This window comes from Hemicordylus capensis, chromosome 4, assembly GCF_027244095.1.
Source record: "Hemicordylus capensis ecotype Gifberg chromosome 4, rHemCap1.1.pri, whole genome shotgun sequence".
In the NCBI taxonomy this organism is placed as follows: Eukaryota; Metazoa; Chordata; class Lepidosauria; order Squamata; family Cordylidae; genus Hemicordylus; species Hemicordylus capensis.
The window spans coordinates 282564656-282587622 of NC_069660.1; the positions used below are offsets into that span (position 1 = coordinate 282564656).

General features: G+C 44.5%; 1 protein-coding gene across 1 annotated transcript in view; it reads right to left on the reverse strand.

The window, feature by feature from the left end:
• Nucleotides 1-6387: 6387 nt before the first annotated feature.
• The window catches only part of CDH17 (cadherin 17), a 37787-nt gene continuing 21207 nt past the window's right edge, over nucleotides 6388-22967 (reverse strand). Inside the window, exons 10-17 of the mRNA XM_053248186.1 lie at nucleotides 22335-22411; nucleotides 19752-19943; nucleotides 15985-16229; nucleotides 12705-12835; nucleotides 12080-12313; nucleotides 10921-11037; nucleotides 10702-10818; nucleotides 6388-6579 (exon numbers count right to left, since the gene is read on the reverse strand). Coding sequence (XP_053104161.1) covers nucleotides 6470-6579; nucleotides 10702-10818; nucleotides 10921-11037; nucleotides 12080-12313; nucleotides 12705-12835; nucleotides 15985-16229; nucleotides 19752-19943; nucleotides 22335-22411 — 1223 coding nt within the window. The 3' untranslated portion in view covers nucleotides 6388-6469. The remainder of the gene's footprint in view (nucleotides 6580-10701; nucleotides 10819-10920; nucleotides 11038-12079; nucleotides 12314-12704; nucleotides 12836-15984; nucleotides 16230-19751; nucleotides 19944-22334; nucleotides 22412-22967) is intronic.

Here is a 22967-nt window from a genome sequence, read left to right on the forward strand (position 1 = left end):
ATAAGCTGGGAGAGTAAAGTGGAAACTCCTCCCTACAAGAAAGGCTTGAGCAGTCTTAGGCCTTCACGAGCATGTAACTAGGGCAGGACCCAATAAGGAGTGACACTCTCTAACAACAACAAGGATTTATTAATAATCGGATGATAAGGAAAACGATAGAAGCATCAACAATTGCCATTTCCATTCAAGTAAAACCTTTCCCAGAGCCATGCAGTCAGACCCAAGCACTTAAAACAAAAACAACTTCCCTGGGAGTTATTCGCACATGGCTTCATGCTTCGGGGTAAATATTGAGCGATGCCACTTGGAACTACACTCACGGCATTGAGGGAAGCAGCCCCTCCCCTCTGCTCTCAGGTTTGGTTTTGTTGAAACAAGCTCACATGGCATGCTCTGTGTTTTCCTTCTAGCCAATGGTGGGTGAGGGGGAGAGTGGGAGCTTCCTTAAGAGCGATATCTGCATTTCTAAAGAAAGCATCCCTCTTATCATGCTAATGATTCTACGTCAATGCCTCTCCCTATTTGCTCCAGCATTTTCAGAAAAAGTAACATTCTAAAAATCCAGAAATATGTCGAGATACACTAGAATTTGCATCACAAAGCCCAACTTGTGTGAGAGTGGGTCCAAAGATCTTGAAGGGACTTTGGAATAAGTTTGGCTGTTGTGTGAACACACACACTTTCCTCTGAAGTAGATTCAGAGTAGAAGCCCTATGTGTAAAGCCTCCTGCCGCATCTATTATTTATTTATTTAACATATTTTTGTACCACCCAAAACTTACATCTCTGGGCAGTTTACAACAAGATAAAAACAAGGCAAAACATTAGTTAAAAACAAAACAGGAAATTTAAAACACAACAATTTTAATTGTTTTAAAACAATATTCTAAAAACAACATTAAAAATAGTCAAAACAGTATCAGTTAAAAGCCTGGGTGAACAGATGTGTCTTTAAAGACTTTTTTAAAATGGTCAGAGATGGGGAGGCTCTTATTTCACTAGGGAGCACATTCCAAAGCCTCGGGGCAGCAACAGAGAAGGCCCGTCCCTGATTAGCCGCTGGACGAGCCGGTGGCAAATGCAGACAGACCTCTCCTGATGATCTCAATGGGCGGTGGGGTTCATCTAGCTAAACTATCCTCCCTACTCACTTCCAGGTAAGGATCTCCCAGTTGATTTCCAGCACAAGGCTGTGAGTCTCCCTTTGTCCTACAGAAGTTGCTGATCAGACCTCTTTCAGAGGCCTCCAGGGAAGAACTGGACTCCACACACACACACACCTCTCCTACTTCTCTGTAGTCCAGTAAACCCTGCCCCTCACTCTGGATTGGGCCACAGGGATTTGATTCTCCTGGGCTTTCTTCTTCATTTGGAAAAAGCCCACCCTTCAAACAGTTACTCTAATTGAGGTCTTGTCTTCTCTCAAGCCTGACTATTAGGCAGTTTAACCAATTCCGGTGGTTTGAATTAGAGCCGAACTCAAATAAGACCGTGAGCCTGTTTGAGTTGAACCAGCTCCCAGTTGGGTTGAAGTGTCGAACCAGTTCAGAACAGGTTGGGCTCAGCTCGATGCTTGCAAAGGGCAATCTGGTGAGGATTCCCATCCTGCATGTGCAGAGGCCAGAACTGGGCTTTGCTGGAGCACTAGGCCCGGTGCGGAGAGTTCAGAGGACCCGCACCGCTGCTGTGCTGTACCACCATCTCCATCTATGAGGTGCTCTCTCGCCACACCTTTAAGTTTTTTTTTTTAAAGGCAGGCAGAGTTTCCACCTTTGCTTGTAAAGGGGAAACCTCACCGGATTCCCCTTTACAAGCATGCCCCCTGGAAACCACCAAACCAGTTCCATTAGAACCGGGGCTGGTTCAGCTCAAATTTGGACTGGCACCCCTTTTGGGGGGTCTGACTCAGTTCAAGTTTGAACCGGTTGAACCAGGCTGGTTCTATTCAAACCAGGTTCAAATAGACTTGGTTCTGCACATCCTGACTATCACTACAGCCGGCCATCACGCTTAGGATTCTTCTTTCTTCAGACTAGCCCCTCTGTAAGTGTGAGCAGCAGGATGTGAGGGTGATTGACACAGCAAGGGTGGACCGTCCTCTTGCTTTGTGCCACTGAACACAGCTATAGTGGTACAATTTTATAACAACTGAAGCAGGCTCATTTGTAATTTGTATTGCAGGATGATGGCGTGTACACCTGGTTTGCTGTGCAATGTGAAAAGCTTGGGATTTTATGTAAGAAAAACAGCATTCAAAGTGGTTGCAAGTCTCTCCAGCCTCCAAATGTTACTCCATGGACTGTTCTGAGATATCCAACCAATTGCAAAGTGTGACCGAAGATTTAAAAACATGACAAGGTTGCTGGCAACTTCTATGTGGTTGAAAGAGTAGGAACAATCTGAGGCACTCCAGTGTTTAATTAGGAACTTTCTATTATGACAAAATGTCTGGGAAATCTAGATGGGTATAACATAACAATGAAACACGCAACTTGTCTCAGCTTCTCTGTTACGCCAGACTCCTCCTCTTATGTCCTTGAGATAAAAACAGCACCTAGCTACTGCCTAAAAACAGTGTGTGTGCGTATACCGTATTACTGAATCACAGTGCTGCATAACGATCGTAAAACTGCTGGAACTGAGGTGCAGCATGAAGTATTTTGCCATAAAGCGCTGCTGCTGCTGGAAAGTACAATAAGATACAACAGCAACAATCTGTAAAAATGCAGTTAATTGCAATGTTGTCGGGGGTGGGGGAGCTGTCCTTTCCTTCTGCTTTGGCAAATGATGCAAACTACAGAGTAAGGAAAAAACTGTGTTGAGTTTCTCTCTCTCTCTCTCTCTCTCATGTCTGCCTTAACTACTTGATCTTCAAAATGGTGTGGAATGTTTGTAAGGTTGGTACATGACCGTAAGAGGGTGGGCTGGAGCCTACCTGCATTCCCCCAGATGCCTAGAGCTTGTCCAGGATTCCGCCACCCGTGCACTTACATGGGCAGTGTTGCAGTGAGTCGGGTGGCAACCAGGAGCGGAGGGCAGGGGAGGAAGCTGGCCAGCCAGGTATCCCACAATGTACCACACAAGCAGCATGGCACATTGGGAAAGCTCCCTGCTGCCAGTCCAGTCCTTCCCCCTGGCTTTATGACCAAAATGGCTGCCAGCAGCCTGGGAGCAGCCACTGGCAGTCCAACGACCCACACAACTGGTGAGTGAAGTAGGAGGCGTGTGCTTCTCCTCCTACCTCACCACGGTAAGTTCAGGCTTAGTATCAGGGCCACCCAGGGGAGGAGTGGCAGGATTGGGAGGAATCCTGGGGCTTCTCACAACCTACTTGGGCTAGCCCTGTCCTCCCCAGGGAGGCCTGCCTGTGAGAATGACCTTATTAAGTACTAATTCTTTACTAAATAAGAAAATTTCATTCACACCAAACAACAGTTCTGAACCAAAGATGATTTTATGATACATTCCAAATTTAGGCCCCAACAATAGGGTCACTTACCCGGCTAACTGAGCAAAGAGGTACCTTTTAAATGTATACATATAAATATAAAGTCCTTTAGCAAGGAAAAAACTCAGCAGCATCGAGACTAGTCAGCCATGAGCAAGCACCACTGAAATCAATGAGACAAGATGGCCATGACTAACTAGTCCCATTAATTTCAATGGGATTTGCTCATGACAAACTTAGCCTGGATGCTGCCTGTTTTCTTCCTTTTTTCTTCTCACAAACCTTATGATAAAGCATCCCTAGGTCTGATTCTATTTGTAATTTATTCAGAGACGCAAGTGGTTAGGAACAGATGGATACGAAGAACCAGCAAAAAAATTTAACCCACATTCTTCACTAAGTTTAGGGCCAAACTAGACATGAAGGTCATTCACACAGTCAAAAACTGTGCTCTACCCTGGTTTGGGAGCTGGGTGCCCTCCTAGTTTTCGGTTGTGAGGAAGCAAGGTAAGAGGAACAATTGGGTAAAAGTGATTGTGTGGAAGCAAGGTAAGAGGAAAAACTGCCCAGGTTTTCCTCCTACCTTGCTTCCACACAATGAGGCTATTCTCACGGTGGGAGAAAACCGGGCTAAAGGAGCCCCGTTTTCACCCATCGTGAGAACCACCAGGCTCATGGGTGAGCCCGGTGGTTCTCTGGCAGCTAGCCTGCCAAAGAAGCCCTCCCCTTAAATGGGGTTAGCAGAGCGAGTGCTCCGCTAACCCCGTTTTCCCGATTGTGAGTTGCCATGGTGCAGCTCCATGGTGCAGCAACTCGTGAGGAGACTCCCGGTGTCAGGGGTCTCCCCAGGATGCCCTGCACACTCGCGCAGGTCATAATGGGACTTCCAGGGCCAGACGGCCCCTGATCCCTGCAGCCCCTACCGGTTCCATGACGGAGCCGGTAGTTGTGTGGGCAGCCAATCCGGCCGCCCAGCAACGAGCATCTGCTCGTCTGCGGGGAGAGTGGGCTAAGCCAGCTCTTCCCACAGAAACCTCCCAGGCTCTACACACAGATCACCAATCACTTCTACCCAGGTTTTCCTCTTACCTTGCTTCCACACAACCAAAAATTGGGAGCACACCCAGCTCCCAAACCCAGGTAGAACACAGTTTTTGACTGTGTGGATTGCCTCATGATTTTATTCAGTTGCTTTGAAACCTGTATTGGAACTGGCCACATAACGTTTTTTAAACAAGAGCTACCATGGGGCCCTGAACTGATGAAGGGAGTTAAAAACCTCTGCACCATCTTCTTGCTAAAATTCATCTGCCTGGCTGCCATTTGCCCTGCTTTTTAAAAATTGTGTAATTATTTTAAAATTGCACAAATAGCAGCTTTGTGAGAGCAATTATCAGAGCTAAAAGGTTAACCCTCCTCCTGAACACTGTGGTCCCAATACAGATCAGCCCCCCACCCCACCTAGTTCTCCATGGCAAGAAAGAGACAAGGGGGATATTCCCACAATCAGGCAAAATTGGGCTAGGGGAGCCTAGCCCGATTTTGCCTGATCGTGGGAGCCATCGGGCTCGCAGGTGAGCCCAGTGGCTCCCAGGCAGTTAACCCGCCTAAGTACCCCTCCCCTAAAACCAGGTTTGCAGAGTGAGCGCTCCGCAAACCCGGTTTTTAAAATTGTGAGTAGCCTTGGTGCTGCTCCGTGGCTACTCACGAGGAGACCCCCGGAGGGGAGGTGAAAAGCTACCTCTTGGCTCCGGGGGTCTCGCCAGCATGCCCTGTGCACTCGCGCAGGGCATGCTGGAGCTTCCGGGGGCCGATCGACCCCCGCTCCCCCCAGCCCCCGCCGGTTCCATCACGGAGCTGGCAGTCATGTGGGGGGCTAATCCGGCCACCCAGGGCTCCCGCCCTGCTCGTATGTGGGGAGAGCGGGCTTAGCCTGCTCTCCCTGCTGAGCTCCTGAAACCGGGTCTCACTGATCGTGAGACCTGGCTCAAGGTCAGCCTCAAGCACAGGATTCAAAGACATGGTTAAAATCACGTCTTGTTTGGTCCTTAGAATTCCAGTATAGCATTATGAGAGTTTCAGATAAGAATATTCATTTGCTTTCATGGCTGAGTTTGTATTAAATTGATACAGTCAACCTTACAGCAAACACAGCCAGGGAAAATTGAAGTTTGTCTTTTCAAAGTTAATATTGACCAGTGGGGATAATAGAAAAGCGACTAATCTCTTAGGAAGATCTTTGCAGGCTCCAGTCTAACTCTTGAGGAATGTTAGGCTTCTTTTCAGCTGCAGCTTTGACAGTGGTCCAGGGCTGGTTCCGCCACTAGAAATAGGGAGGTGGCATGTCTTGGGGTACTATTTAAGGGCAACAAGTTGGTTGGTGTACTGTTATATTTTTACCAACAGGGGGAGCACCATTTGGCTTTTCTGCCACACCAACAGAGATGAGCCAAAAGCTCTTTGCAGATTTTTTTCGGCTCAGAATTGAGAGCTACAGAGAGAATATAAATCGAGGATCTTTTTTGCTGCCACTACCATCTGTTTTGTGGTACTGGCAGCAGGAGTGATGGTGCTCTTGGGAGTCCTGGTGGCTGGCAGATGCAATTCCTACCCCACCAGATTTTTTTAGTGTCATCGTGAAGCTAATCAGAGTGAGGGTCCTGATTGTGTCCAGACCCTGGAACCTGCTGGCGGGGGGAAAGATGGCAGTTGCTAGCCACCAGAATGATAAGGAACACAACGGCCACTGCGGTAAATATTTCACACACTTTACCACTTTTCACCCTCCCCAAACCAAAATGGCCTCCACCTCTTGTAGCATACACTAAAAAGGGAGCTGAAGTTGGAGAAGGCATTTCAGCCACCTTTGCTGAGCCACCATGGGTTTGCTACTTTGGCTAAATGAAGTGGGGGCGGGACACCTGCAGATTAAGAGCAAACACTTCTGAAAGGGCATTTATGAGAGAAAGAACCGCAACAAAATAATAAAAAAATATATGAAGTGTTCCTTTGGTAAAACAATTACGTCAGGGTTTTCAGTTCAGATGGTTTTACAGCATTTGCTGGGGAGGCCTTCATTTCATACTGCTTTTTGCGTTTCAAGTGGAGAAATACGAACCCTAGAATGACACCTGGAAGGGGGGGATGGAAAAGAAGATGTTTAGGTGGCATTGAAACCGCCTAGAGATACATGTCAGGCGATAGATAAATATGTTAAATAAATGATCAATAAGTTTCGAGCACACTCATCTTTTGCAGACGTTTGGTAGGCAAAACAAATCCAGATAGCGGAGTGAATATTTTGCAACAGATGGGGAAACATTTGGGCTGGAGGGCCACATACGTATAAGAAATTGGATGGCAGGCAGAAGCCGCCCCCTGTCTCCCTCCCTGGCCATTGTGACACCCCTGTTGCCTGGCAGTGGTGGCAGCAGTGACAGCCTCCTCCTCCTCCTCTTCTGCTGCCACCACTGCCTTCTGCCATTCCCGTTCCCTGGCCATCATGACACTGACATCGATGCCACCTTCTCCTCCTCCTCTTCTACTGTCTTCTGCATCCACGAATGCTTCTGCCACAAGCATGTTGCAATGCCACAACATGTTATAATGACACCACCACCACACGGGTGGCATCATTATTGTGGAATGCGCTCCCTGCAGAAATCCGTAATTTGAATTCTTTATTGGCGTTTAAGAGAGCCCTAAAGACCTACCTGTTCGGCCTGGCCTTCCGGGCTTTTAAAATTGTTTTAGAGGGTTTTTCAATGTATCGGGTTTTTATAAGGTTTTGAATTGTTTTATTTTTAGCTGTTTTATTGTACTTTTATTCCAGACCATTGATTGATTTTAACTGTTTTATGATATTTGTGAACCACCCTGAGCTATTTTGTAAGGGCGGTGTAAAAATTGAATGAATGAATGAATGAATAAATAAATAAATAAATTGCTGTGGTGCCTAGCCAGCTGCTACAGAAGCAGCTCCACAGGCCAGCAGAAGAGGAGGAGGAGGAAGAGGTAGTGGCAGCAGCAGGCAACGGGGAGAGAGGCAACGATGTGGGGAGGGTGGCAGCAGCCAGGCAACATGAGCGGGATGGTGGCCAGGTGACACAGGCCATCGAAAAGATTCCCGAGGGGCGTATCAAGCCTGCGAGCCATAGTTTGCCCACTTCTGTTCTACAACTGGTTGCACAAATATGATACAAGTTCTTTTTTTGTTATGAAAAGTATGTTGGTCCCCTTTACATGTTAAGCCTGTTACATTTAATTCCAACTTTCTGATTAATTTTTCTCTGTTTATCCCAATCATAGTTCACTTGATCTGCTTCCAAAAGTACATGTCTTCCAAAAATCACAAAGAACTGTGCTCCGAATTTTTATTTATTTATATGTTTGAAGGCCAAATTCCTCAGTCAGTCAGTCATCCTGGCTCCTTCAGTGTTTAAATGTATTTTCAAAATTCCCCCAGGGATTTTGTCTTGTTTTGGAAACAGAAACCAATCAGGTTTGCTTGAGTCTCATCAGTTCTTGCCTGTCAGATACAGCGCAATGAGTACCATTAGACTTGTGCTCTGAAGAGATGTGCACAAACTGGTTCAGTGTCACGGAGAAGGGAGTGGCGAGCGGGATCTTTTAAAAAGAGGAGAGCAGGTCCTTACCTGCTCTCCACTGAGTCTTGCAGCTTCCTGCTGCAACAGCACTACCCACAAGAATCCACAAGCAGTGCTGAATTGTGCAAGAATCCACAAGCAGGTGCCATTCGCATGGTCGGCAACACCGTGCCAACCACACAAATGGTGCCTGTGCATGCGCAGATGCCATGCGTGTGCTGGCGCCATGCACAGCTTCTTGGGGGCAGTGCCATCACAGCAGGAAGTGGCAGAGAGCAAGTAAGGACCTGCTCTCCTCCTTTTAAAAGATCCCACTTGTCACTCTCCTCCCCATGGCGCCAAACCAGTGTACAAACCACGGTCCATGCACATCCCTAGTGCTTTGTTCAGGAAAAAACCACAACAAATGCTACTGCAGAAAGTTGGGAAACATTGGTTAAAATCTGGAGAAAACTGGTTGGAGGTTTATGAATGTAAGCAATACATTGCTTACGTTTTGAACAAAATTAGCTGCAAGCAGTTGGTATCAGTCTGTCTTGGGAGACATTTACTGGAGTGCTTAAAATATGCCACATTTTTTAACAGCAAAGAAGTCTCCCTGGGAACTTCTGCAATTGCCATTGCTGAAACTGCAATAAAGTTTAGTCTGTTTGACATACTGGGCATATTTGCATCCCTCAGGAGAAGTCTATTTGGGGCCACCAAACACATGTAACTGCCTTACACTGAGTCATACCATTGGTCCATTTGGCTCAGTCGAAGGGCAGTTCACACAATGACTACTGATAATCTGTGAGTGTAAAACTAGGTCAGAGATGAGGATCTTACTCGTGTGCCAAGTCCCATCTGGTTAGGAGAGTTTTTCCTCCTACCTCATTCCAGTTTGTGCTCATCCTACCCAGCTGAAGCTTAGCACATGAGCAAGATTCCCACTCAGAGGAGATCAGAAATCAGGAGCATGCACAGCTCCTGAACTTGGATTGGATGCTTGACCTACCCATGTTCTGATTGTGAGAACAACCCTAATATCTACACTGTGTAGCAGCAGCTTCTCAGGTTCCAAACAGGGGTCTCTCTTAGTCCTACCTAGAGATGATAGGGATTGAATCCGAGACCTTTTTATCCTCACAGTGGAGTAGGTCCCTCTTACCTGCTCTGCCATTGCCATGGGATGCTTCCCACTCCATCACCACTATGCCCAGCAAGTTCCTGAGTTATCCTTATTCCTTCCTAGTTTTGGCTATCCAATCGCACAACCTAAGTGTGCACTTAGGAACATGGGAAGCTGCCTTACACCGAGTCAGACCATTGGTTCATCTAGCTCAGTATTGTTGACATTAACTGGCAGTGGCTTCTCCAAGGTTTAAGGTAAGGGTCACTCAGCCCTATCTGGAGATTCCAGGGAGGGAACTTTGAACCTTTCTTCCCCAAGCAGCCACATCCCTATGGGGAATATCTTATAGTGCTCACACGTAGTCTCCCATTCAAATGCAAACCAGGGTGGATTCTGCTTAGCAAATGAGACAATTCATGCTCGCTACCACAAGATCAGCTCTCCTCCAATACTGCTTGAAGTATTAGAAACACCAGCCCGGCAGGAAGCAGCTTCGGTAACCATCAATACTACACATAATTGCTGGTCTTGTGGTAGCAAGCATGAATTGCCCCCCTTTGCTAAGCAGGGTCCGCCCTGGTTGCATTTGATGGGAGACATGTGAGCACTGTAAGATATTCCCCTTAAGAGATGGGGTTGCTCTAGGAAGAGCACCTGCATGCTTTTATACAGAAGGTTTCAAGTTCCCTCCCTGGCATCTCCAAGATAGGGATGAGAGAGACTCCTGCCTGCAACCTTGGAGAAGCCATTGCCAGACTGTGCAGTGTAGACAATACTGAGCTAGATGGACCAGGGGTATGACTCAGTATAATGGCAGCTTCCTATGTTCCTATTTTAAGTTGTGGAGAATATTAACTGGGTAAGGTAAGGTAAGCACATGACATTACTTGCTGGCATATTTTTCATTCCAGAAAAAGGTGCAGCTAGATTTTTTAAAAACTATTCAGATGGTTAAAAGTTGAACTGTCTGATGCCTGAGGTCCACCCAGAACAAGGGGCAATGTTAAGGCTGTATGTGATAACACCGCATAAGGAGTGAACGGCATATTGGACACAAGGTCCGACTCCCTTGTATGCAGGTTTGCTCTTTGGAGACATGTCTTCAGAATTACCCATTACCCTTTGTGTAGATTATTAGATTATGGGCAAAAATGAAGGCTATCAGAAGTTACTTTCCATGGGGTGCAGTTTTCCTTCAAGTGATTTATTCTACGATTTTTGTTTTCACACTAGGTAGAATAGTTTAGCATGGTAAGAGGAAGAGAAGTGAAGCAGAAGAAAAGACCAACCAGCCTGGAAGAATTCTCAGGCCAACTTACTGTGCAATGTTAATGCATCTTGTAACACAGTATTCACACAGTTGCATAAGAGCGCTCTTGCACAAGTGACAAAATTGTGCAAAGTGAGTTGTGTGACAGTTTGTAATGTTACCACCGTATCCACCCAGCAACTGATAGACAGTCCATGAAAGACACTAGTCCAACCCTTTGTCAGGCCCATGATCAACCTTCTCATTGTAAACCACCACTCACCAATAATTAGCAATACACCAACCAGAATACCGACTGCCATGCCCACTGTTGGCCACGAATCGCTACGGTCAACTTCATGGAAGCATATCTTTTGGTCTGTACATGCACATAGATTTACTAGGGACAAAAGGCAAATTTCAGGCGTTAGAGAAAAATATAAGAATCACATGCCATGATTTAATTAAAAATTTAAGAGTGTGAATTCAGTTTTCACTGTACCTTTCAGATTGACGGTTCCTTCCATAGGCGGGCGTCCCTTGTCATTAATTTTTATTGGGATGTTATATTCTTTTGCTTCAAGATCCTTGTGCTTTGGGGAAATGTAAGCATGTCTGCCTGTAAATAAGAGCAATAGGATAAAAGGGAAAGTTGAAGACACTCACTGAGTACAATCAGAACAAACAATCAGATCTTGGAGGTCCCGTGATGGGTGAAATTTGAGCAATACTTCCAAAGTATTCTGCCTGATCCAGAAATTCCATGCAGGCTCTATAGCAGGCCTGCACAGCCTAAGGTCCAAGGCCTGACCTGCAGGGACTTTTTTTGCTGGCCTGCAAGTAGGAATATTCTGCAGCAACAATAGGAGCCATGAAGAGCTCTCTGCCTGTTGCACTGGTGAGCAACAGCAGCTCAGTGCATTTGGCTGCTTGAGACCAGATGGCCTCCGTCTGCCTTGCTGACTCCATCCCTGAGCTGGAGCCCACTGACAACATCCCTCAGCCCCTCTTTCCCCTTGCCTTCCCCCGACTCCAACCCTCTGCCCCCTCACTTTCATTAATATTTTTAATCATTAATTTTAATATAATAACTGTTGTACTGAAAATGACCTCAGCCTCCACACATAAAGGCATGGTTGGTTCCTGCCTACCGGGGCATTTGCGTTGTGCACACCTGCTCTGCAGCTTCTGTATAGCCATCCCTAGCAATGTGTAGACATCCCTTACTCCAACTGACAGGGAAGCTCCAGTTGTGCATCCACTTGCACAATAAAACTCTGTGCATACTTCAAAGCTCATGAGGAGCTCTGAATCCATCCTTCAAACATGTTGAGACACGGCTTGGCCAATGTGTCCTTTCATTTTAAACTCTGTTTTTCTTTTCTTTTCAAAATGGCCAACAATAAAGGTAAGACAATCAAAAGTGTTTCACCACTTTTAAGTACCATTTTTTTTTAAATAAGAGAAACATAAGCTTATATTTATACACAATTTTCAATCAAGGGGACTTAAAAAGCCCTTATACTTGGCTGGGTCATCCTAACAGAAAGCTCTAACCACTTTGATGACTTTTTTTTTGCAAAGAAAATATATACATATTTTAATAACAACAATAACAATTGCAATTGCATTTGGTGCTGGTTTATCAACAACTAACTTACCATCAGGTTTAGCAACATCCCAGTTGTCTTGTATTGTGTTCCCACCCATGAGAGTATATGTGAAAGCATGAATAAACGAACGTTCATCAGGATCAGAAACATCAATCTTTGCTGTCTCACTTCCTTGAAGGGGGTGGCAGAAGAACAAAGAATCCTTCACAAGCACTGGAGGGTTATCATTGACATCTTTTAAGTTCAAGATCAGCTGTGCTGTGGAGCTCTGAGATGCTTTCGCTGCAGATATGAACAGAACACAAAAGTGATATTCCAGGGTGTGTATAATCTCCTATTCCCATGCATTTATGGCTGGGTGCTCAGGGAAGTAGATGTAAGGAGGAAAGTGGTGGTCCTTCACAACTAAGGAGGTGTTCTCTATGCCAGCATTTCTGAGATGGGAATGATTGTGCTTGCAATAAGCCCATGCTAGCTCTCTGCAGTGAAAATAATGATTAACAGATTGCTAGATGGTATTTAACAACAGATCGGGAACTTAAGCTCATCCACAGTCCCCATTATAGCCAACATCTTCTTTCGTGCATGAGACTTCGCCATTGTGGGAATTAGAAATGTCAGAATGGCATAGCAGAATGGCAAAACATCCAGTTATAGCAATTTCTGTGCTTACTTTGCTCAGTTGCAACAATCTGCACTACGTAGGTATGTTCCGTTTCCCGATCCAGTGGAGCAGCAGTAAATACAGAACCACTTAGAGGGTCAATCCTCAGCCAATTCCTGTTGTTGTTTCTCAGCTTGTATCTTTGCAAAAAGAAGAGGCAGCTTATTTATAAAGCCCAGTGTGTTCACAGTGGAGGTTGTACCTGTATCTGCTACTATACTGAAGCCTATACCAACAATACAGTGTGGACACAAGCTTGATTCCTGTATTGTTTGATAGTTTAGGATTGATTCACAGATATAGTTTAGTTATACACATATCCATCTCCCCTTGAAACAATATAGTTTTCATCACAAAATATTCAGGGGACACACAGATGACAGATCTGCCACAAATCAGCTTCCAGGAAATCAGCTTTGCAGGGAAATGATAGAAGAGTTAAAGCTACCAGGGGCATAACTATAATAAGGCAAGGGGAGACAATTGTCTGGGGGCCCACTGCCTTGAGGGGCCCCCAGTGGCAAGTCACATGACTGACTCCCCCAGCTGCACACCCTCCAGGGCTTCCTTCAGTTGTATTCATCTTCAGAAATTGATATGAGTGTTAAGATCTGGAGCTACCAGAACAGCGTGTCTTTCTCTAGTACCATTAAATGACTTGCATCGTCCACTATTTACAAAACCTTTAAAAAAATAATTTAGGATGATGTTCTGTTGTGGCACATAGGTATATCTATATCTATATATAAATTTACTATGCTTTTTGTTACCACTATTCAGCCTCATTTAAGATTTCTTTACTTCATGAGTTGAGCTTCAGTGAGGGGGGGACATTTTAAAAACTTGTCTCTGGGCCTACTACAACCTTACTACAACCCCTGAAAGCTACCATATTTGACCAGGGGTTGCCAACCTTGGGTCCCCAGATGTTTTGGACTGCAATTCCCATCAACCCCAAGCACAAGGTCATTGTTGCCGGAGATGATGGGAGTTGTAGTCCAACATCTGTGGAGCCAAGATTGGCAACCCTTGAAATAGACGGCTTCCCCAAGAAGCTCTTCCAAATCCCAACCCAGTCTTTGAGGCTTTACAGTGTATGGAACTAATTAAAAAACAAAACAAAACAGAAAAAACAAAAAATCACAGGGAAGGATGCATGTTTCTATTTTCTGTTATGGATACTGAGAGATCACATTTTGTTAAGCTGATGGCTGCTAATAGTCTAGGGGGATTGGTTGATGTTTTGTCAAGAGGAGTTGAAGACTGGATATGTCCTCCTGAGAGTTGGGAATTTCACTTCAACTTTTGTAATGTAACATCCATCAGTGTTTGGGAAGTAACACCTCCAGCTAGTGGGAGTGGCCATTTGTAGTCTGAATTTAGAGAGAATGAGATAAAAGGAAAAGAAAGAGAGAGGGAGGGAGGGAGTGGACACACGTTGTGAGTTGGCTGGAGCATTCTTGGGGTGCATTTGTTCTTCGTGGGGAACTGATGCAGGATTAATAAATAGCTGTGCTATCTGCTGAAGGAGTATATCTGTCTCTGCTATGCTCTGGTTAAATTTTTTTAATGTATTTTTAGATATGTGAGCACTGTAAGATATTCCCCCTAGGGGATGGGGCCGCTCTGGAAAAAGCAATTTCCATGTCTGTCCCCCACCTCTCTGCTCAACTTGGCATCTGCAGATAGGGCTGAGAGAGGCTCCTGCTTGCAACCCTGGAGAAGCTGCTGCAAGTCTGTGTAGTCAAAACTGAACTAGATGGACCAATAGTCTGACTCAGTATAAGGCAGCTTCTTATGTTCCTATCTATAGTTAAAGTGAAGATGACAAAGACACCATCAGCCCCAGGGCTCTCTCTTATTATTTATTTATTTATTTGATTTGATTTTTATACTGCCCTTCCGAAATGGCTCAGGGCGGTTAACAATTAAAAACAGAAACCATTAAAACGAATAACAATTAAAACAGAGATATAAATATTAACACCAATTAAATCATCTTAAAAAACAATTACACTATCATAACAATTAAAATCCTGAAAACCAGGTTAGCATTAAAACAATTACAGTAAAACTAATTAAAAACCCTGAAAGGCCAGGCCAAACAGATGGGTTTTAAGGGCTCTCTTGAAGGTCAGTAAGGAATTAAGATTACGAATTTCTACTGAGAGTGCATTCCACAGCCTGGGAGCAGCCACAGAAAAGGCCCACCTCTGAGTCGCCACCAAACGAACCGGTGGTAACTGGAGATGGACCTCCTCAGATGACCTTAACGTGCGGTGGGGAATCATGTAAAAGAAGGCGCTCTCTAAGATATCTCGGACCCAAGCCGTTCAGGGCTTTAAAGGTAATAACCAGCACTTTGTATTTTGCCCGGAAACATATCGGCAGCGAGTGTAATTGTTTCAAGACAGGCATAATATGCTCTCTCCGGGTTGTCCCAGAGACCAATCTGGCTGCCACATTCTGAACTAGCTGAAGTTTCCAGACTACGTACAAAGGTAGCCCGATGTAGAGCGCATTGCAATAGTCAAGCCGGGAGGTTACCAGCTGATGCACCACTGTTTTGAGGTCATCCACTTCAAGGAATGGGCACAGCTGTCGAATCAGCCAAAGCTGATAGAAAGCACTCCTGGCCATGGCCTCCACCTGAGATACCAGGGTGAGGCCTGGGTCCAGGAGTACTCCCAAGCTATGCACCTGCTTCTTCTGGGGGGTGTAACCCATCCAGCACAGGAAGCTCTAACTCACCCCTCAGATTCTGAGCCCCCTTACACATTGGAGTGGGGAGTAAGACAGGGAGGGATTTCTTCAAAGCTGAAGCTGTACTGGGGGATGAAGGCTCAGAGTTTGGGAGTGGGGTGTTGGACCAGCAGGTTGCACATATGGCAGCCTGAACTGGCTCCCACCCCTACATGTTTTGTCTTGCTTACATTTTAATGCAACAAGACGGCTGGCTGCTAGTAGAGCCATAGAGAAAGCACCGGGAAGGACAACATTATGGAGAAAGCACCAGGAAGGACAACACTTCTCAGTGCTTCATGCACACCTTCCAAGGTGATGCCGGGGTTTGATGAGGTTCCATTTCTCTTAAAGGAGCCCCTTTTGCTAGGAAAAGTACAGCACTGTGCAAAGCTCAGCTCAGTGGGAACAATCATCTCCACACAACAATGGGGAGCTGCCGTGTATTATTTTCTAATGGGACACTGAGGACAACCAGACTATTAACAGTAGGCCTCAGGATCCCAGCAACCAATAAATGTTGAAACAGAGAGAATGTTGACTTTACCTTATCTGGTCTCCCTCTGGATCAATGGCCGTTGCTTCTGTCACCAAGGAACCTACAGTAACATTTTCCAACTTATCAATTATAAAGGTGTTCTTGATGAAAACGGGGGCTTCATCCACATCTGTGACATAAATTCTCAAGTAGGCCACAGAACTTGAATTGTACTGTATTCCAGCCACCAGTGGTTCAGGATTTGTGGCACTGATTTCAAGATTGTATACTGGAGCTGTTTCAAAATCAAGAACCTAAGAAAGCAGGGAGGAAACGACCATATCAGAAAGCATCCCTAGTGGATATCCAGCTTAAATTCCATAAGTTAATAATTTATCATCTTGACAGAAGATCATTGTTAATTGATTTGATGTTTTAAATGATTTTAATTGTAAACTGCCCGGAGACACAAGTTTTGGGCAGTATAGAAATAGTAAAGTTAAAATAAAATTTAAAAGCCTGTGGGAATGGATTACTTGGGGATGATTTATCCCTTCTTCCTGGATGAACACACATTTAAATGTCTTTTATCTCTACAGAGCTCAGTTTCTTAAAAGGGAAATATCCTGGATTCCTAAAACTCACACCTCTCTTTTGAATGCTGCTCCTAAATTCTTGGTGTGTATGGGTGGCTTGTTTCTCGTGTATGGAGGAAAACTCATTCTGTGCATCTTCAGAAGCATTCTTATGGCTATTGTTACATCACATGTCCCAAAGCTAAATACCGCAAAGAGTCAGGGGTGTGTTGATTACTGGCATAAATTAAGGCCTGTTTTTCTGATTTGTTCCCCTCTTCCTTTCTAATATAACCTGTGTCGGCCATTCTCTCTGTCCTCCTGAGCAATGGCTCAGATACTTGGCCTGTCTTTCTGGACAATGATTTATATGTTCCACCTATAGTTACCTGTAGTTAACATGAAAGGAAGGTGGACTTCACCACTCCTACCTCCTGACATCTGCACATTTGGCCAAGGGCTTGCTTGGCATTGTTCATACAACCATATGCAGAGTCTGCATTCGGAATCAGGGACCCTGAATGTGACAGGGTTCCTGATCTAATGTGCAGACCCTACCTGCCTGAAGTTGTACACATGTACAGCTTGTTCTCACCTTACACTGCTTAGAAGTCAGGGTGGGAGAGGCCAGGAAGTGTGATCCTGCATCTTCCTCCAAAGATTAATTCCTCCTCCTCCTCCTCCTCCACCACCACCCAAATGTACATACTGCTTTTCAACAGAAGTTCCCAAAGCGGTTTACATAGATAAAAAATTCTATATATGATATGCAGGTCTAGCCCTATTCACACATTATGCTCAACACTTGCACAAAGAGTGTACCATGTTCACAGGTACAGATCTGTGCATGGCTACAGTTATTCACATGTTATGTTTAACACAGATACAGCAGTACAGGTTCTATCTGTACCATGCACTTGAAGGTAAGGATGTACGAACTGGCTCAACCCTGAGCTGAACTGGCTTGCCCTTGAGCTGGACCAGGCCCTTGGACCAGGCTTGAGGTTGAGCTGAACCCGCTCCCAGCTGGTTCAGGGTTGGTTCTGGGGTTTTAACGTCTCATATATATATAAACACTCACCACCTCCATGGGGCACTGCTACAGCTGCAGAAGGGGGCTCTCTGGAGGTTCCTGCTCCCCCACTGACCTTCCCTCAGTCTCAAAATGGCCTGTTTTGAGCTGTTTTTGGCCCAATCTGGGCTTATCTGTGCTAGTGGTGGTCATTTGGGGGGCTTCTGCACATGTGCATCTGTGGCCAGCACGCATGCTCTGCGGCCTCCAAAATGGCCACCAGCAGTGCAGAGAGGCCCAGAATCGGCCAAAAATGGCCCAAATGGGGCCATTTTGAGACTGGAGGGAGGCTGGCAGGGGGAGGGGGAACTGCTGGAGGACCACCACCCCCTGCGGTCCCGGCCGCATGCCCCCAAAGTGTGGTGTTGGGTTTTGTTTTGTTTTTGCTTGCTTTTTAGGTTTAGGTTCTTTATTTGAGACCCAAGGTCAGCATAATATAACGTAAACAAAACATCTCATAACATAGAAAGATACAATTGGAGAAAAGAGATATGTAAATAAATATCCACGAATAAATAATCAGTAAAATTTTAAAATTAATCAAGACAAGCTCACTGCCGTAACAATACTTCAATAGAACAGAATTTGGCCACCTTAAAGGTGACATCTAAAGTTCTATCTGCAAGAAGATAGGAAACATAAAAATCTCCTGAGCAACCTGGGAAGGGTGTCAGAAGAGGAGTTAATAAGGAACCTCTTAAATCTCTACATAATGGACAGTGCAGCAAAATATGTTGGATGGATTCAACTTCCCCCATACCACATGGGCATAATCTATCCTCCCTAGGAATCCCCAGAAACCTCCCCGAGAGCACCGCTGAAGGTAACATATCATGTCTTGCTCTGAAAAAGGCCCTCTGGTAGCACGTCATGCTCAAGGCATTCAAACAAGCAGCAGGGCCCCAACTAGAACTGCTCAAACCCAGCCTCCTTTTAAGTACAATCAGGGATTCGGGAGAGTTCTTCTTGGATTTCAAAGTCCAAGAGTCTTTGTTTCAGGATCTGCCTAGCCTGGTCATGACTTAACATGACCAGGTAGTCCATAGACAGACCCAAGGACACAATTTTGTCCTGAATAGCCTGGGCCCAAGTGGGCTGGAATACATCAGCCAAGATAAGAGAAATCCATCTCCGGGGGGGAAATCTGACTTTGAGCCAATAGGTCAAAATAGACAACCAGGCCCAGACCTCGATCTTCAGAACACCCAACTCAAACCTTAATAATACATTGGGGGCGCATCTAGGTACTCTAAGTAGAGCCCTAAGGAAATCATTTTGAACCACATCCATAGACTTGTATGAAGGAAAAGGACCAAGTTGCACCCCATATAATAGCTGGCTCCTAACTTTGGCCGCAAATAATTTCAAGGCGGCTGAAATGATCTCACCTCCTTTAGAACAGAAAAATCTTTGGATAGCCAGAGAACTTCTCCATGCTGTAAGAATAACTTGATCTATATGCACCTTCCATGAATCCCTTGCTTGCAGGGTCACACCTAGATAGCTATATGTGGTATAGACCTGCTCTAACTGTTGATCCTCAATAGACCATCTTAACTGCCTAGGTCTCCTTGCAAAAATAATTACTTTGGATTTCGAGTAATTGATCAGAAGATGATTGGCTCTACAGGGCCAATCTTTTCAATGCTCGCCTCAGACCCACCTGAGTCCTAGATAAAATAGCAGCATCGTCTGCATAAAGAAGAAGAGGAATGCATACACCTGCTGCAAAAACACTCACCATTTTAAAAAAAAATTAAAAACCTAAACAAAACAAAAAAATTAAATGGTGAGTGTTTTTAATTTTTTTTAAAAAATGTTAGAACCCCTGAACCGGCTCGAATTGAAGCCGAACCAGGGGGTCTTTTCAGGGGGCAGAACCAAACATGACTAGATCTGTTCAAGCCTGTTTCAGACTCAAACTAAACTAGGCAAACCAGTTTTGTGCACAAACCTCCCTGAAGGGTCTGTACCCAGGTTCAGTTTTAAAATGCATGCAGGTACAGTCAATCCACACAAAAACATGTATGAATGTACAGGCATCTGTATGCTCATATGACATAATATCTGAATAGGGCTTTTGCTAATGTGATGCAGTTCTTGGCAACTTCTCCGCCTTGCTATAGGGGCCCAAACATTAAACATTTCCCCTAATGATTCTATCAGGAAAAGAAACATAATATATTTACGTTATTAATTTTAACATAGCCTCTGTTTGTTTTTCGAATAGTTGTTATTGAAAAAGTATTGTTTGGGTCTCCCTTTGTTATGCTGTACACAATTTCAGAGCTTCCAGTGAATGGTTCATCAGCATCGGTAGCTTGAATTGCCAATATTACTGTTCCAACTGGTAGGTCTTCCGGAAGAGTCAGAGAGCCATACTAAAGAGAGAAAGAAGACACAAAGTATGAAGTATCAGATATGGGGCAGTTAAAAGAATGTTGTCTTTGAGTTATTCAGATCTATTTAGTGATTAGAATAATAGGCATACACAGTAGCTGCTGCTGCTACAACTATTTATATACTGCCTTTCAACAAAAGTTCCCGAAATATAGAAAAATTAGCCAATAAGATGGTTCCTTATCCCAAAGAGCTCACAATCTAAAAAGAAACATAAAGTAGACACAAGCAACAGCCACTAGAGGTTTTTCACACATGGCTCTATGCCTCGGGGTATCTGAAGAGCGAATCTGCTTTGCAGCAGATCCGAGGTATTTTAATTAGAGGGATTAGATGGACCGTTAGATAGCCATCAGCAACTCCATCAACATCTTCGGAGAAAGCAGAAGCCCCTGAGTTTTTTTTCAAAAGCTGCTGGAAATAGAGGATTTTTTTTACCCTGGACATAACTTGGGCTAAGCCAGAATTCGCAGCCTCCCTTCGGGGAGAATCAAAGTCCTGTCTGCCCTTGTCCCTGATAGCCCACAGGGAGATCAGATTAAATCCAACAAATATGTGGACTGGCACACTCCAATCAGGATTGGATTCAGGGGTAAAGCCCTGTTTGTAAAACCTCCTGGAGGGACAGTTGTTCTCCCCCTGCTAAATATAAAAGAATCACCACTTTTAAAAGTGCCTCTTTGCTGAGTTAGTAGGGGTAAATCCTTGCTACATTGATCAGAGAGAAATTGTCCACAAAGCACCTCTTTTTTTTTTTTTTGCATTACTTCTACAGTCTGTGTCTGCATCTACTCCCACGAACAATTCCAACTTGTATTCCCTTTTCTCTCTCAACATTAAAACCAGTATTGCTTTAGCATGAAATAGGTACTAGCTTTAATAATGCTAGTAGTGTTATTTGCACATGAGCAGGTGTACATGCTTAGAGAACCAGAAGCTGGTCAAAACCATCAGTTTTGACAGCACCAATCACCTGTTTGGAAGAGCAGGGAGTCTGAATCAGCTGGATTCAAACCTGTACTACACATTGGATCTGCCATAGGGATGCCACTGAAAACAATACACTTATGGTTAGCTTTCCCTTTCTCTGCCTTAATGTCTAGGGGTACTTGCCCAGTGCTCTAGCATCATCACATTGCGAGTTTCCCCAACCAATGGTGCAGAATGGAGATACTCCCAAAGTGTAGCTAGTATTGCTACACATGTTATAGCAAGGAACAGGAGAGCTTGCTAAGAGCTGCCATTTTGGCAGCATTCCTGTGAGATATAATATAGGTGAAACTCGGAAAATTAGAATATTGTGCAAAAGTCCATTAATTTCAGTAATGCAAATTAAAAGGTGAAACTGATATACAGTATGAGACAGACGCATTACATGCAAAGCGAGATAAGTCAAGCCTTAATTTGTTATAATTGTGATGATCATGGCGTACAGCTCATGAAAACCCCAAATCCACAATCCCAGAAAATTAGAATATCACATGGAACCAAGAAGACAAGGATTGTAGAATAGAACAATATCGGACCTCTGAAAAGTATAAGCATGCATATGTATTCAGTACATGGTTTGGGCCCCTTTTGCAGCAATTACTGCCTCAATGCGGCGTGGCATAGATGCTATCAGCCTGTGGCACTGATGAGCTGTTATGGAAGACCAGGATGCTTCATTAGCGGCCTTCAGCTCTTCTGCATTGTTTGGTCTCATGTCTCGCAGCCTTCTCTTGGCAGTGCCCCATAGATTCTCTATGGGGTCAGGTCAGGCGAATTTGCTGGCCAATCAAGCACAGTACACTATATACTTTTCAGAGGTCTGATATTGTTCTATTCTACAATCCTTGTCTTCTTGGTTCCATGTAATATTCTAATTTTCTGGGATTGTGGATTTGGGGTTTTCATGAGCTGTACACCATGATCATCACAATTATAACAAATTAAGGCTTGACTTATCTCGCTTTGCATGTAATGTGTCTGTCTCATATATCAGTTTCACCTTTTAATTTGCATTACTGAAATTAATGGACTTTTGCACGATATTCTAATTTTCTGAGTTTCACCTGTATGTGGCCCAGCTCTCGGTCCTACACCATGAGATGATTCAGTCCTTTCTTCTAATAGCCAGCTGTCCTGTGTTATGTACACAATTCCCAACCCAGTCTGTGGAAACTCAAATGCTGGATGCAGTTCTAAGAATTGCACACACAATACTGATTTCTGTCCTAATAATTTCTGATCTAAGTAGGAATGTTCAAGCAAAAGCTTACTCCAGCATGCTTAGCACCCTTCTTGGATTGGAACAAGTGTGTCTTAGATGGATCTCTGTTCAAGTGTGAAATTTTTCTAGCTACTCCAGATATAGTAAGAAGAATACTCACATCAGATTTTTCGAAGATTGGAATCTGATCATTGATATCAATGACATTTATTTGCACATTGCACAGAGTTTGGAATGCTGCAGGAAAGAGAATACAACAGGGTCAAAGATCTATCAAGGTCAGGAGTCTCCCCCCACCCCCCAAAAAAGATGTTCTCAGAACATTACATTTCTAGAGTTTGATTGGATGATGCCAGGGAATATATGTTTAAAGAAGGGCTGCTCAACTTTGGCCCTCCTGCAGATGTTGGCCTACAACTCCCACAGTCCCCAGCTACTGGCCACTGTAGCTTGGGATTATGGGAGTTGTAGTCCAAAAACAGCTGGGGGGCCTAAGTTGAGCAGGCCTGGAAAACTTTAAAGTAAGCAACAGGTTCAGAAATGACAGCACCCAAGCGCAGGTTATTACAGATACTATTACAGATACATACCAACATGATACCAGTTTGGATAAAAGGAGCAAACACGTCCTTATGAAAAGATATCAGCCTCAACAGAAGGAACAAATGCATCTTCCTAGCTGATCTGAAGTCAGAGGTAAACCTATCATTTTCAGAATGTCAGGAAGCCCCAGTTAATATTTTTATATCTGCCTCTTAAGCCAAAGAGTATGAAATGAAGGAAAGCCATTACA